This window comes from Boleophthalmus pectinirostris, unplaced genomic scaffold, assembly GCF_026225935.1.
Source record: "Boleophthalmus pectinirostris isolate CB_2022bp ecotype Guang Dong unplaced genomic scaffold, ASM2622593v1 HiC_scaffold_4, whole genome shotgun sequence".
In the NCBI taxonomy this organism is placed as follows: Eukaryota; Metazoa; Chordata; class Actinopteri; order Gobiiformes; family Gobiidae; genus Boleophthalmus; species Boleophthalmus pectinirostris.
Window position 1 is genome coordinate 12,192,966 of NW_026571353.1, and position 16,090 is coordinate 12,209,055.

General features: G+C 36.9%; 1 protein-coding gene across 1 annotated transcript in view; it reads left to right on the top strand.

The window, feature by feature from the left end:
• slc4a5a (solute carrier family 4 member 5a) overlaps positions 1-12,636 on the top strand; it is a 51,972-nt gene extending 39,336 nt beyond the window's left edge. The window contains 7 exon segments of the mRNA XM_055162125.1: positions 1,134-1,288; positions 2,744-2,872; positions 4,853-5,027; positions 8,867-9,000; positions 9,314-9,585; positions 12,318-12,378; positions 12,498-12,636. Coding sequence (XP_055018100.1) covers positions 1,134-1,288; positions 2,744-2,872; positions 4,853-5,027; positions 8,867-9,000; positions 9,314-9,585; positions 12,318-12,378; positions 12,498-12,501 — 930 coding nt within the window. The 3' untranslated portion in view covers positions 12,502-12,636.
• Positions 12,637-16,090: the final 3,454 nt, after the last annotated feature.

Below are 16,090 nucleotides of genomic sequence, written 5' to 3' on the forward strand. Positions count from 1 at the left end.
ATAAGTTTAAAATGCTTTCTGGAGTACGTCGAATAATCATAATCTCTGCATTTTCAGATCAGTTTCCAATTACTGATTACTGTAATCACTGATAACTTTGATTCTCTGTCCAATATTAGCCCAGAATAATGTACTTTTTGCATTTGATCTGCTCCAGAAGAGTTTTGTGTGGGCCAAAATCAATGTCTTTATTTTCTATGGCTGTGGGGAAAGGTCTTCTTTCTCCTTCGGTGCGTAGATACCAGCCCAGATTCATCTTTTCAAAAGTTTAATCTAAAGCCCCTGGTAGAGTCTGGTCTGGAGACATTTATAAAGCACACACAGGCCCACAGCACAAACTCTGCCAATTAGTTTGTCTCTTTGATTTTATCTGTGTGCAACACTGCAAACTTTACTCCCAGGTTCCTCCGGCATAATTAGATCCTAATTGCTTATTAGCAAAAGCTGATTTATTGTTATTGTTCGGTTGTTAGGCTAATGGAATGAAAAAAGTGATTTATTGAATAATTTGGTTGAATGTTGCAATACATTTTCTGTATTACATTTTAAAATGGGCCAAAATTATTGGACAGGTGCCATCATTGCATAACTATGAAAATACTATTAAATTAAATCTAAAATCTACTCTTTTTACATTGGTTAAAACACTTTTTTTTTTTTACATTGAAAGTGCATTGTGTAACTTTTCTGATGGAGGCTCTCTCAAACTCTTTTCTCCATGGTGATGTTATTGCTTTGTCTGGAATGTTTCACAGTATGGCATTAAACATTTCTATCTTCATGGAGACCAAACCAGACCATGTTACAGGTCAGATCTGTAGGGCAGTAACCCCGCTCACAGTCAGAATTTCAGGTTTTCTGGTATTTTTGAGCTGTAATTTAATAAATGTAAGGTAGACCTGTTTAATGTCATACTGTGGAACATTCCAGGCAGACCACAGACATATCCATGGAAACAAGAAGGTGACAGACCCCCAATCAGAAAAGTTACACGATGCACCTTTAAGACATATTATGTTTTTTTATTTGTTCACATTAGCCGATATTGTTCCCTACAAGCTTTTACACTGCTTTAACCATATCGTGAATCTCCATCCCCACCTCTGATTCACCGTCTGTCTCTTTCCTCTCAGCTGTTCAGTGATGTGGCGTACAAGGCCAGAGACCGCGAGGACCTGATTGCTGGAATAGATGAGTTTTTGGATGAAGTGATTGTGCTTCCTCCTGGAGAATGGGACCCCAAAATACGCATCGAACCACCCAAGAAGGTCCCCTCAGCTGACAAAAGGTCCAACATTCACTGCTTTATTATTAATCATTCAGGTCTGTAGTTTTGCGTTCAAGTGTTCATATAAGGATGAATCGGGTCTGCTTTTAAATAGAAACTAAAGCTCTATCAGGAATGTGAAATATGTTACTTTTTTATATTGTGGTTTTAGTAAGCGTTAAACAGCAATAAGGAAATAACATTTTAATTGTAGAATATTAATTATTTCAGTGTTTTAAATGAAGCTAGTCCTTACATTCTTCTCAGAACAGTTGAGCATCTGTTTACCTGTTTGCTATGGTAATGTCATGGCGATAGCAGCAGAGCAGTGATATGTAAGAACTAAACAAGGAGGAGCAGTGTGCTAAAACTGCATAACACACGGCTCCAAGTTGTTTAATGCAGCTTACAACGGCTACAAACTGAAATATCTCACCTGTGAATGTGAAAAGCCCTGTCTGTAAATGTAGCATTTGTTTAACCTGTTGCTATGGTGATGTCATGGCGATGGCCGCAGAGCAGTGATATAGAACAGTGATTTGGCTCTTACCGGACTTGTGCGTCATACAATATTAATGCCGGGAACTCGCCATTGGAATTCTCGCTGACTGTGGTATAATTGAATTTAAACTGTTACATTTGAATATCTAAATTTGGAAATTCTCTCATATGCTCAACTAAACAGAACATTTAGAACCTGGATTTGAACATAGAGAGTAGAGACCTGTCTCACATTGTTGGGAAGAAGTCAGGAAGCTGCATAAAACCAAATGGCTGACTCCCCCTGTTTAGTCCTTATTCTGGGCACCAGCAGAAGGCCAGTCTTTGAGGTCCTCAGATCCCAGATGGTTCATATGGCACTAAAATGTCAGATTTAATTTGGTGCTAGGAAGCCAATATTGACAAGAGCATGTATTCTTGACTGACCAAATTAGACCTTTTTCAACTTCATTTCAACATTCTTTAAAAACAACCACAGTGCTATACAAAAATAAACCTTAATAAAAAAGACAAAAATTGTTAATGTAAAAGCAACATCATCTGCAATAGTTGCTGCAGCAAAACTTGAATTTCCCTCTGGATGAATAAAGTATCTGTCTGTCTGTCATTCTAGGACTATATGTTCTTGGAATGAGTCAAGGTTATTTCAGTTTTTCAGCTTGTAAAGATTCAAATCTCCTTGTCAAAGCCTAATCTCATCATATCTCAGACACTAAGCGAGACCACAAGCAAGGTTAATACTTGGAAGGGAGACTGTTGGGAATACCAGGTGCCGCAGTGTCGCCAAAACTGTCATTGTGTTCTCAGGCAAGATACTGAAAGTGGTGTGTGCCTGAGTGTTGGTAGGAGGGACCGATGGTGCTTCTGTCAGTCTGCTCCATGCATTATTATTTAAATGCATATTATTATTATGTATTATGTAATGCAACTTGTTTGATTATTACCTAAAACTGGACACTTTGATGTTTCCTGCAGGAAGTCGGTGTTCTCCTTAAATGAACTGGGCCAAATGAACGGGACGGCAGGAGGAGGGGGGCGTCTGTCTGCGGATGAGGAGATGCCAGAGCAGCACGAGCTCGGGGAGGAGCTGGCCTTCACCGGACGGTATGACAGGAACAGGCAGGAGCAGCACCTGGCAAAGTTCTCACAGCAACTTTCTTTGGCAGGGAGCAGAAATAAGACTTCTGGGGCCAACTTATGTCCTCCACTGAGCACTTGGGCTGTGGATGAGTCTTTGCCGTCTGGTCTCACGGCTGATAGTCTAATCTGCAAATAGGAAAACTGTACTGAGTCAGTTTGCCATGTCACGAATTGTTTACAACCAGAACAAGCTGATTTATGCTCCATCTGGCCATCGCTTTGACTCGGCATCGAATGGTTTCCCAAGATCAGCTTTATTAGTCACTTCAGTCTCTTTTGTGTGTCATCATTTACTCATGTCTAGATCAGTGGTGGAATGCAACAAAGTAAAATAAGAACTACTTAAATAAAAAAAATTGGTATCTGTAAGTACATTTTACAGTGGATACTTTTTTTTACTTTTACTTCACTAAATTTGAGAGGTATCCATACTTTCTATTCCACTACATTTTTGGACTGAAAAGGACTGGACTGACAATATTTTTTATTATTGTCAGTATTTTTTATTATTGTCTGAGACCTGTTGAAATGTCTGAGGGTTTATATTTCACACGTTTGTAATTTGAAATATACAAATAAAAACAGCTTGGAAACAATATATAATTTAATTGGTTCTGTTCAAAGTTCAGCACAAATCTTTATTAATATCAATATACATCTGAAGCCTTAGAAGACCTATAAATCTGCACAAAATACTTTTTACTCTTTAAGTACATTTTTTAAAAAGTACTCTAATACCTTTACTGAAGTAGATTTTTTTCATGTGATAGATTTACTTGGCTATGTTTATGCCTCAGTATCTGTACTTTTACTTAAGTAGCAAAATTTAGTACTTCTTCCATCACTGGTCTACCTTAAAAAGTCTAGTTTTGTCATATACAATCTACTATTACTATGGAAACTGATAGTTACTGATCAGTTTACTGACACACCGACTGAATAATGACAATGCTCCAGGTGCGGCTTTGTAAATGACTAAATAAAATATTTGAAATGACTGATCACGACACAGGTATTATCTTACAATCAATCAATCAAACCCTTTACAATTCTCATTGGTAACCAAACAAAATGCTTCACATTAAAATCAACACAATATAAAAAACATACAAAATATCAGTCAGTGAAATAAGACTAATTGTTCAAAGTGCTGTTGACTGCATTAGTGAGTGTTAAAAGCTAGTCCGAGCAGACACGTTTTGAGTCTGTGATGATGTACAGCTTGATCTTTAAACATATTTCACACATTCCCACGTTCAAACACACATTCACATCCACACGCAATACAGTGCATCCCCAAATAAAATGTTCTCTTTAGGAAGAAACTGCTACTTACTTACCACCTCAAGATTCTTCAACTTTCACAAATGCCAACAGGCTTTGCTCATACAAACCAACGGTGGTGGACGAAGTACTCAAGTAAATTCACAGATACAAGGGCAAGAAGTTACTGAAGTAAAAGTATCACATGAAACAATCAATTTAAGTATTAAAGTACCTGTTTAAAAATGTACTTTAAGAGTAAAAAGTAAAAGTTTTTGCAGAGATTTTTAGAACAATTAAAGGATGAAATGTAGTGATTTTGATAAAGAATTCAGCAAATGTTAAGTGATTAAATTTGTATAGTTGTTTTAGTTTTTTTGTGTGTTGGTCAAGGTTGGGATGAAAACTCAAATTAAATGTAGTAAAGTAAGTAGGTCTTGTACTATTAAAAAATACTTTTTTCTTTTCAGTCCAAATTTAAAATATAGTGGAGCAGAAAGCAAGGATGGATGTGCTCAAATGTAGTGAAGTAAAATAAAAAGTATCCACTGTAAAATGTACTTGAGTATAGTACAGATACCTAAAATGTGTACTTATGTATTGTACTTTTACATTTATACTTTGTTACCTTCCACCACAGCTAAGAAACCAGCTAATCTCCTGTTTATTCTGACTCTTTAGTTTCTGTGGGGGCCTCTACTTGGATATAAAGCGTAAACTGCCCTGGTTCCCAAGTGATTTCTACGAAGGTTTCCACATCCAATCTATCTCTGCAGTCCTCTTTATTTACTTGGGCTGTATCACCAACGCCATCACGTTCGGAGGTCTTCTGGGAGATGCCACTGACAACTACCAGGTAAGGGTGAAGTAAAGCAAATTTGTACAGGATAAAGATGTACTGTAAGCAGTGGTTGCAGAGTTGTTAGCATTCAGGACTCACAGTGAAAAGGTTAGAGGTATTGATCTTGGGATAGGCTGGTACTTTTGCTGTCCCATAAGCAATGCATTATAGATGAACTGTAGAATTGAAATGAAAGCATAATGTAAAAAAGAGAAAATAAAGCAATTCAGTTAATCTTGTATGACAAATATTACGTAAAATTGTATGTCTTGTCTGTTTTCTTCACATTGTTGATTATAATCTCATAGAACTTCTTTAGTAACTTTCTTAGCATCCTCTAGTTCAATTAAAAGTGATTTATTTCCTTCTTTGACCCTATTCTAGTCCCTGACCTGTAATATTAGACCAAATAAAGTGTTTCTGTTGCATGTGCTCCAAAATGTGACGGCTTTATCCTCTAAGAACGTCCTTTCAAAATCAATGCGTTTCGGTGGCTCTGCTGAGACATAATTATGCAGTTGTACTAATGACACTGTATTATTTGAGACACAGTACATTCATACAAGGAAGGTGGGTGTGGATTATCTTGCCCAAGGACACAACAACATTATGAACTGCCAACCTTTTGATTATAATATGTGGCCTCTGTCCAGTTAGTTTGCAGTTTTATATAGTAAAACACAAAAGAGCGCAATGCTTCAAATGGTTTATTTAAAGTTTATTCCAGAACCTTGTGGGGGAGAGGCCGAACTGCAGAGGATCCTCTCGGACTTCTTCTTGACCTTGTTCTTATTCTGGTCTTAGTCCTTCTTCATGTATTGAGCTCGGGTGATGTCAGTGATGTGCATCAGAAATATGTCTCACTTCCATTTCTCTCAACACTCTCTTTCCATCTCTGCTCTCTGTGCTCACACTTAGTGATCTGATCAGTAGGTAATTTGAGATTCACATGCTTCCCTATGAGTTAAAAGAGTTTTAATTTGAAGTCTTGAAGTCTTATTTGTTTGGTTTCAAGGTATTTCTCACTTTTTTCAATACTTATTTTTCTAATTTCATGAAATCTGATTAAGAAAAATGCAACTCAAGTGTTCATTTTGCCTTACTATTGGCTACAACTTCTAGTACTGTTTTTTACCACCCATTCATTTACTTCCGCTTACCTGGGGCTGGGTCATTGGGCCCGCAGTCTAGCTAGAGATTCCCAGACTTCCCTCACCCTAGACACTGGGACCTCAAGGCGTTCCCAGGGCAGCCCAAAGACATAGTCCCTCCAGAACAGATGCCCGAATCACCCCAGCTGGCCCCTCTCCACATGGATGGTGCTCTTCACCCTGGGAACTCTCAGCCAACCAGCAAAGGAAACTCATTTTGACCACTTGTATATTTTCCTTTTGGTCATTACCCAAAGTTCATGACCATAGGTGAGGGACGTAACAGAGATTGACTGTTAAATTGAGATCTTTGCCTTTCAACTCCTTCTTCACCACAACAGTCCAAAACAGCGGCCACATCACGCTCCATCCTTCCCTCACTCGTGAACAAGACCCCGACATACTTGAACTCCGTCACTTGGGGCAAGGACTCTCCTCCCACTTGGAGAAGGCAAGCCACTACTTCCCTGTTTTTACCATTGCATTAAATCATCATCATCATCATCATCATATTGTAAAACTAGCACAAAGCAGAGTTCATAGAGATTGAACTGCCGTCTGTGCAGGAAGGGCAATGTCATTAGTGTGTCATTTTAATCCATTTAGGTTAAACATATTCACTATCTCTATCTCTGTGCAGCCTGTTAATCATACACAAGTGGCAAGTGATCTGGCCCATATCTCTTGATTAATGCTTCGTTCAGAATAAGATGAAACACAAGCTCACATACACACACACAGAACTGAGTTTGGCTTCTCATGCATAAACAACGTTGTCCTATTTTATATACTGTGAATCTAAGGAACTTCGTCATTATAGGTGCTTAGTGAGAATTGTCTAAAACATGTACATGTAGAGTAAAAATGTCTAATATGGTTGATTACATACTCTAGATTCAAGTATGGTTTTGCTACAAGGGTTTTTTTCAAAGTTGTGTTAGAATTGGTGGCCAAAAAAAAATTTTTTTTTTCCTAATATTGATGGCTTAATCTGTCAGTATGTCAAATTCTTACCTCCAAAGTTTTAACTTTTACTGGATCTTTTACTAAAAAGATCCAGGTGGATCATTGACCGATTAAAATGACTTGATCTTTCATTCACAAATTTAATACATTTAAATGAACTAAAACCCTAAAGTTTTATCACAGCTAATTTTGTGCCAAAAAATAGTTCTTCCTAGAAATTGTCTTGGGGAGTTATTTCTCCAAAAGTGAGGGCATCCTGCTGAGTATTTTTCAGTTTCTCTCACTGTGTCTCAGTATTTTTGCCCTGGTTCACAGAAGGCGTCTGAGATAAGGGCTTTGACTGGCAGTCCTTCACTCCCCAGTCGAGTCCAGATACACAAGTGCACATTTGTCTTCCACTGTCACATAAGAAAGACAGGCATGTTGGATTTTAGAAATATGTGTGATAATGGATGTCACTATGGAATCTATACCTTTTTAGATTTAGGATTGAATAAAACTTTAAAAAGTTTACTCTGACCACGTCACACCCACAACATTTACTTTGTATTCGACCAATGCAGCACAGTTGTTCCACAGTATTGCATTAATCTTAAAAGTGCATTGTGTACTTTTTTCTGGTGGAGGGTCTATCAAATGCTTTTCTTCATGGAGATGTTATTGTTTTGTCTGGAATGTTTCACGGTATGGCATTAAACCTTTCTATCTTTATGGAGACCAAACCAGATGGGGTTACAGGTCAGATCTGTGGAGAGACAACTGCACTCACAGTCAGAATGCCTGTTTTTATATGTCTTTTTGTCCTATAAAACCACTTGTAATTAAATAAATGTAATGTAGAGCTCTTTAAAGTCATACTGTGTGATATTCCAAGCAGGGCCATTACATATCCATAGATACAAGCAAGTGACAGACCTGACAGACCATTCAAAAAAGTTAGAGTGTGCATGAGTTCCAAAACAAACAAAAAAATCATGAAAATGAATAATATTTCTGACCACATGTCACACCTACCACTGTTAATTCTGTAAAGCACTTTGAATTACTTGTACGAATTGTGCTACACAAATAAACTTGCCTTGCCTTGCATACTTGTTATCATTTTAATTAAAAAACAAACAAAACAAATACAACAAAACTAAACTGTAAACCATGGAAATGCTGGTCAGTATTCTGACATAATTTATTCTTGCTATACTATTACGTTAGCTGATGTAATAGTTTATTCCCAAATCCCAGTACAACTATACATTTGCCCTGGAGATAAGATCTCCTATATGGTAAATGGTCACATTTTTGTACAGTGCTTTTCCACCTTCAGGGCACTCTAAGCTCTTTACAACAAGGAAGCACTCACCCATTCACACACAGATTCACACCGCAGTGTATGCAGGCGAGATGGGGTAACTGTCTTGCCCAAGGACACAAAGAGAGCTTTCATCTGTGGGAGCTGAAATCACAATGCCAACCTGTGGGTCAGTGGATGACGGCTTAACCAGTGATGTTTATGTGGAAAGTGGGATTTGAACCGCCAGCCTTCACATGTGGACAAACAACAACAACCAACTGAACTACTGCCGGCCGAGCTCCTATTGAGCTACTATTAAGTTGAAATGCAGGCCCTTGACAGTTTTTTCTCTTCTCTAAACTAATTTTCACACGCTTACTTGTAGCTTGTATTTATGCTGATTCGTTGTGCATTGAATGCTGCGTTTTGCTGTCGTTTCTTCATTACAGGGTGTGATGGAGAGCTTCCTGGGCACTGCTTTGGCCGGCTCTGTCTTCTGTATGTTTGGAGGACAGCCTTTAATCATCCTTAGCTCCACTGGGCCAATCCTCATCTTTGAAAAACTGCTCTTCGAATTCAGCAAGTGAGTTTCAGACACAAACTTGGCTCTCCCTTAGAGCCACTGGCAAAGTTTAACTAATGGACAATGGAAGATTGTGGAGGATTTTACCATTGATGTAGGAAATGTATTCATTATTATTCATTATAATGTTTTGGGTTTTTTTGAGAGTTATAACTGAAAGCTCCAATACTACTATGACCAAGAAAACCAATCTAAAATATGCTATTGCATGACTTCTCTGGAGGTTCATTATCCCATTTGTTTCTGTGTTTTCCCAAATTGTGTTCATTATATATTCGAGACTGTGTTCTATGATCTTCTCTACTCCCCACAGGAAGAACAGCATAGACTACATGGAGCTGCGTCTGTGGATCGGGATTCACTCCTGTTTGCAATGCTTTTTGTTGGTGGCGTTTGACGCCAGCTACATCATCAAATACATGACACGTTTCACCGAGGAGGGCTTCTCCAGTCTCATCTCCTTCATCTTTATCTCTGATGCCATTAAAAAGATGGTGGGAGCATTCAAATACTACCCCATCAATACAGACTTCAAACCAGACTACGTGACGACCTACAAGTGCGAGTGTGTGGCGCCTAACCCGAGTGAGTTCTGACCTCTGACCTTTGGGGTGTCCAAGAGGTTCTTGTGGAATGACCCGATTTTTTTCCCATGTATTTGAGCCAAGTTTGTCTTACTCCAGTGCAGATATATTGTATAAACATCTCTTGAGGTTCACATAAGTCCTCTGCATGCTGTTTGCATCTGATTAGAAAGCATTTTATTGTTTGATCATCAGGAAGTGCACACTATTATGCCAGTTGTTGTTGTTTGCTTTATCTTAACGGAAAAACTGGACCACTGCAAACCGTGCAGTGAAATAGTTGTGTTTTTCATGTTTTTAAAACCAGGTTCATCAGGTAATCACAGTAAATCAGGTACAGCTCTCTTAAGCAAATGAGCTTTAAGATAACAGGGATGTTTTAGTTTTGAATGATTATTAATATTACGTAATAAAACATTTAATCGAGCAATTGGTCAACTAGTCAAAGATTGTAAAAATAGTATTAGTCACTTAAGTTGGTAATTTTTTAATGGTTTGAAGCATGCACTGGGTTGAAAAAATAAATAATTGGCATCCCTATTGTGTAACTAAATTACAATTTACTTTTTTAAATTAAAAATTACATAGTGGATCTCAACATTTTTATATATGCTATATGCAACAAAAGACCTTTAAATATTCACAATCACTTATCCATTAGCATTTCAAAGAATTCAATGTTTGCCTTTTATGCTCTTTGCTTGCCTCTTTCTTTTGCACATTATGAGTTGAGCAGTTACAGAAAGAGAATTCTAACACATGTCATTTTGACAGGCCTTATCTCCTCTGCATGCTAATGCATATAGTGTCATAATTCATATTGGTTTCTGGGAGCAGAGATGTGGGTGAAATGATGATGCTCTATATTACACACAGATAAAAAGATATAAAGAATTGCATTATTAGTTTATCCACTCATATATATGGCAGTGTTCAAAACAACATGCAGATGGTGTGTAGACCTTGGAGACAATAATCCATCAAACATAGAATCAAGAAAATCCCTCCTGCCAGCTCTTTGGCTCTAAATGATGTGCAATAATGAGTGAATTATGCAGCTGTACCTTATGCTATATATAATACAAGAGTAAATTATATTCAAAGTTGAATGCTATGCTGCTATATTGAAATTCAAGCATTCAAAAGAAAGCATAATATGTGTCCTTTAAAGGTACACAACGTAACTTTTCAGATTGGGAGTCTGCTGCCATGGAGATGCTATTGCTTTAGCTGTAATGTTCCACAATATAGTATTAAACTTATATAAGATTAATTTATTCATATTATTTTATGTATGCATATTATTATAGGTGTTTTCATTGCTCAAAAGTTAAAAACAAGGATTCTTACTATGAGTGGGTAGCCTGATTCATCAGCCAGTTTCACTTCATAGAAACCGTCTGACCTCGCACCATTAGAATTTGTTCGCTCAATGTTAGGTGGGTACTTTTTTTATTTAACCAATCGCTGTTATTGAGCGGAGGCACTAGGTGGTGCTAGCCTGGCTAGTGAGTGGGGTCACCTCTTCACAGATCTCACCTGTAAATTGGCCTGGTGGTGTCTTTTACTTGTTTCTATGGAGACTAAAAGTTGAATGCCATACTTTGGAATATTGCAGGTAAATCAATAACATCTCCATGGAGACAAGTAACTGGTGGGTCCCCTAGCAGAAAAGTTACACAGTGCACCTTTAATGTTCAATGTTTTTTTTTTAGTTGACAATGATTTCTGTAACTCATTTGTGTCTTGTCTGTATTTGCCATGCTCTAACAATGTGGCTGCTGTCTTTTACAAGTAAGTGCAAATAATGAAACCAAGCTACCGCTGTTGCTTCTTTTGGCGTTATGTCTGCAGAGATGTTTTTTGCATGACTATTACCTCAACATAGACAGTATATATACAGTAAATACTAACAGTGACGTGGCCAACATGGGCTATTTTCCTCATAAGAATTATGTTAGATATTGCCAGCCTCATAGTATAAATGTTGTTTTGAAATATTTTTTTGAAAAGCCCAAACCACAAACCAGTTTTTTTGGGTATTTTCTCAAAAACCTTGAAAAATGAACAAGGCACTTCAGCTATGAGGCTAACAAAAAGAGATATCATTTTAAAATCTGGAGTCCATTCAAATTCTGATTCAGGAGCATTCACATCTTTAAGTACAGTAGATTTTTTAGGTATCTGTTATTTACATTTTACAGTAGGTACTTTTACTTTTACTTCACTACCTTTGAGAGCAGGTATTTATACTTTTTACTCCACTACATTTTTAACAAGGACTGAAAAGGAATGAAGAATGAAAGTACTTTTCATATGATTTTAGTTATTATTACCATATTTTTACCATCCTGACTAAAGGTTTTGAGTTCAAGCTTCAGCTTTCAGCAAACAATACACAAATATACAAAATTCATAGGAAAACCAAAACCAAAGAAACTGATTTGTATTACTACTCTTGATATGAATACTTTTTAAAATCAAGATTGCTACATTTAATACTTTAACAAATTGACAACACTTTATCAAAATCTGTGTGAAATACTTTGTCATTTCAGAACAAGTTTGTAATAATAGATTTTCACTGTACTTTTATTGTTGTTTGCATTGACATTATGAAGAGTTTTATGCTAATTGTGACTGTTCAAATACATATTGCGATTCATCTTGTATGCCCAAATGCCAGTAGCAGTATTTTCATTTTTATTTTTGCTCTGTTTTGTTTCTCTCCAGTGGCTGCAATGCTCTCCCGTGTTCAGTCCCAGTGCCAGATAACACCTCCTCTCTGTCTGGGGTATGTTTTTGTATCCAATTCATATTTATTTATTTCTCATTCATTTACTTCCTGGACAAAACCCAAAATTGTTGCTGTGTTTTTGTTGTCGTTTGTCTGGGATCTTTGTGTTTTCACAGTTGAATTTGACAGGCGTGGACTGGACCCAGCTCAGCAAAAAGGACTGCCTGACGTACGGAGGGACTCTGGTTGGGAAATCGTGTAAATATGTCCCAGATTTGGCTCTCATGTCCTTCATCCTCTTCTTCGGGACCTACTCCATGACTGTCACCCTGAAAAAGTTCAAGTTCAGCCGTTACTTCCCCACCAAGGTATCCCCACCATTACAGCTGCTTTGGCTTTAAACTGGTACACTTACACTAAGTAACTTTTCTGGGGAGTACAACACCTTCTTGTCTCCATGGAGATGCTTTCACTGCAATTTCTGAAAATCCAGCTTGAGTTTGCTAAAGCCAATATCAAAAAATGAGTGTGTCCTATTGAATATCTAAGCATGTGTCTCATTTTAACTTGTTATCGATGCACAGATTTGAATTGTTGACTGTATTTACCACCGGTCTATGGCCCCTTGATTGGCTGTCTGTGTTTTGATATACGGCCATTGAAGAAACAAAGCTTGGACACTCGCTTGCACTCCTCGTCTGGAGTGCTTTAAAAACATGCCTTCAGTAAATGTGTTTTAAATGTTAAATATGCATGAAATTAATAGGTATTTCATTGTAAGTTTTGATTGTTCAAATGAATGCACCATGCAAAGGTCAGATGTTAAAAAAATGTCACTGCATTTTAATTTATCAAAATCAAAATGTAGGGACCTTCAAAGTAATAACTAGACTTATCCATGACAATTGTTTTTCTTCTTAAGGTTTTTGTCTATTAAACAATTCAAAAATGATAATGATCCAGCTCCGAGCTGTATTACTTTAGTTATTTAAATAATCTCTCTCATATAAATGGCAAATGTTCCTTTTGTTACAGAATTTTTGGCCAAAACAATCTCATTTACTCCATCCTTAAATTTAATGAATATTTTGATTTAGGCCTACAGTTTTTCTGAAATCCCCAATATTCATCTTTGTACTTGAAACAGAACATTGATAGAAAATTAAGATGACTAGATGCATATTAAGGCGACTTAGACTTAGACAAACTTTATTAATCCACAAGGGAAATGTCACAATATATTATAACAAAGAGAAAAATATAAATAAATAGCAAAAATAGGAAGAGATTTGTGTCAGATACTATCAAAATATCTAAAAAATATAGAAAAGTTTTCCTGGACACAGGTTGTTGTTTTTTTCAAGTCGTCTCCCATCCAGATGACCTTTGTCCTCTGAAACTTTCTCTACATTGAACCACTCCTGAACAAATCACAGTGTCATCTAATATTGTATAGATTCCAATTTCCATTTGCATTCAAAGCATCACGTCTAGTGTTCTAGTCTTAAATTGTAAACTTTTGCTAAGCTAAGTCTGGCCAAAAATGTAATTAAATAAATGGATGCAGTTCAGGTTTTGATTGTAGTGACAAGAGTTGCCCAGTGAAACTTTAGGTTAAGCTTAATAAATTCAAGTAGTAAATAAAAAAATGGTCAGACTATGAAATGCTATATTTGATTTACTACAACTTAACTTTTAGGAGTTTTTACTTTATATTATGTATACTTTTTCTTGATAACTTTATTGTACTTTGAGAAGTAAGAATTCAAATTCTTGTATTGCATTGCCCGACCCCCAAAATAATGTGTGTTAAAGGTGCATTATGTAATTATTTGGTTGGGGGTCTGTCACCTGCTTGTGTCAGTGGAAATGTCATTGCTCTGCCTGGAATTTTTCACAGTATGATTTATAACAGCTCTACCTCACATTTATTAAATTACAGGTGGTTTTACAGTTCAAAAATACCAAGGAAAACAAGCATCAGAAAAGTTACACAATGCAACTTTTATTTCTGCCTCTCCACAGCTGAGGAAACTGATCAGTGACTTCTCCATCTTTATGTCCATTATGACGTTTGTGGGACTGGACATGCTGGTGGGGCTCAAAACTCCCAAACTCATCGTTCCCACAGAGTTTAAGGTGATTATCAGTACTACAAACACTACTGTCACCGTCAGCCAATCACAGCTAACTACCTTTGCCTCTCAACCAATCATCTCTTAAAGACATTCTAAGGCTACGTTCAGACTGCAGCCTGAAGTGACCCAAATCCGATTTTTTGGTCCCTATGTGACCTGTATCTGATCTTTTAATGAACAACACAGATCCGATTTTTTCAAATGCGACCCAGGCCACTTGGATATGTGGTCCTAAAACCGATACATATCCGATCTTTTGACATGCGACTTCAGTCTGAACGGCCAAAGCGCATTCATCTGATCTATATGTTATCAACAAGCCGCAAATGTCACTATTCTGCGCTGAGGTAGGCGAAAATTGTTAATGAACACTGGAGATCACATACAAGTCACATTTAATTGGAAATGTGAACAACCTCGCAAAAACATCGGATTTCACAAAAAAATCCGAATTGAGCATTAAGCCCTGCAGTCTGAACGCAGTCTAAGTCATTTTTACTGTCTTAAGCATTCTTATTATTCACTGTGATGAGTTTATGAGCTCTTTTCACAACTTTCAGAGGTGAGAGCAATGTTTTGCTGTCACGGTAATGGTAACTACAGCTAGTACGCTAACTGCACAAGAGCACAACTTCCTGGTTCATAGACAATAAAAATAATTTGTTTCGACACAGACAGCACATTTTCATTTTCTACAAGATACATATGTTTTGAGACAACACAAATTTTACTTTTTTACATGAAGAATATTGGATACTTACTTATACAACACACCTCTATAAATTGAATTACTTTTGTATTTAAAAAAAAAAACTAAATATTAAAATTTTATTATTATTAGCATTATTATTGTTCATTTTCTTCTAGTTACTTTTCTGGACTCGCTTCCTTACTGCCATTGAGCCATGTGCTACACCCATAGCCTGGATATTTTCAGTGGACTTAGGGAGTGTGATGATTTGGTTGAAATCAAATGAAGCCATTCGAGGCTACCGTTGTAGTTATAATGGCTAATCTGCAACTATGAACCATATTTGGAAATCTGGGTGCATAATCAAAGAGCCAGTCAGGAGCGTGGGTGCATGCCCATTCAAACCTGTTAGCAGGGGCAAACTCGGAGAAAGAACTTTGAAATGAACATTTTAAAGTCAGAATGATGAGTCTGACAGCAGCAGTGACATTTTTTAATAGAAAGTGAATTGGAGTCAGTGGAGCCGAATCATGCCCATGTTCATTTCTTATTTAGGTTAGCTATATCCATTTAAATATACAGTCTAGCTACACTGCCACATCAGGCAATCCTTTTCCTCTTCTCAATAAACTCTTCACTGCAAAAGGTCATAACTAAGTAAGGTACAATGACTTAAATTAAGAACATTTTACTTTATTTGAGTAGATTCATCTTGACAAGTCAAAGTATATACCAGTGGAATTATGTATTTGTATGCAGTATAGTGTGTAAGTGTAGCAAGGTGTATTTTCATATTTTTAAGTACAAAAACTCTTGTTCTATTTGTAGATAATTTAACCTGTCAAGACAAATCATGATCAAACTTTCAAAATTCAAGTCTGAATTTGACTAGATTTTTGTAGTGTTCATAACCAGTTTGTCAGTCATCTGTTGCTGACAT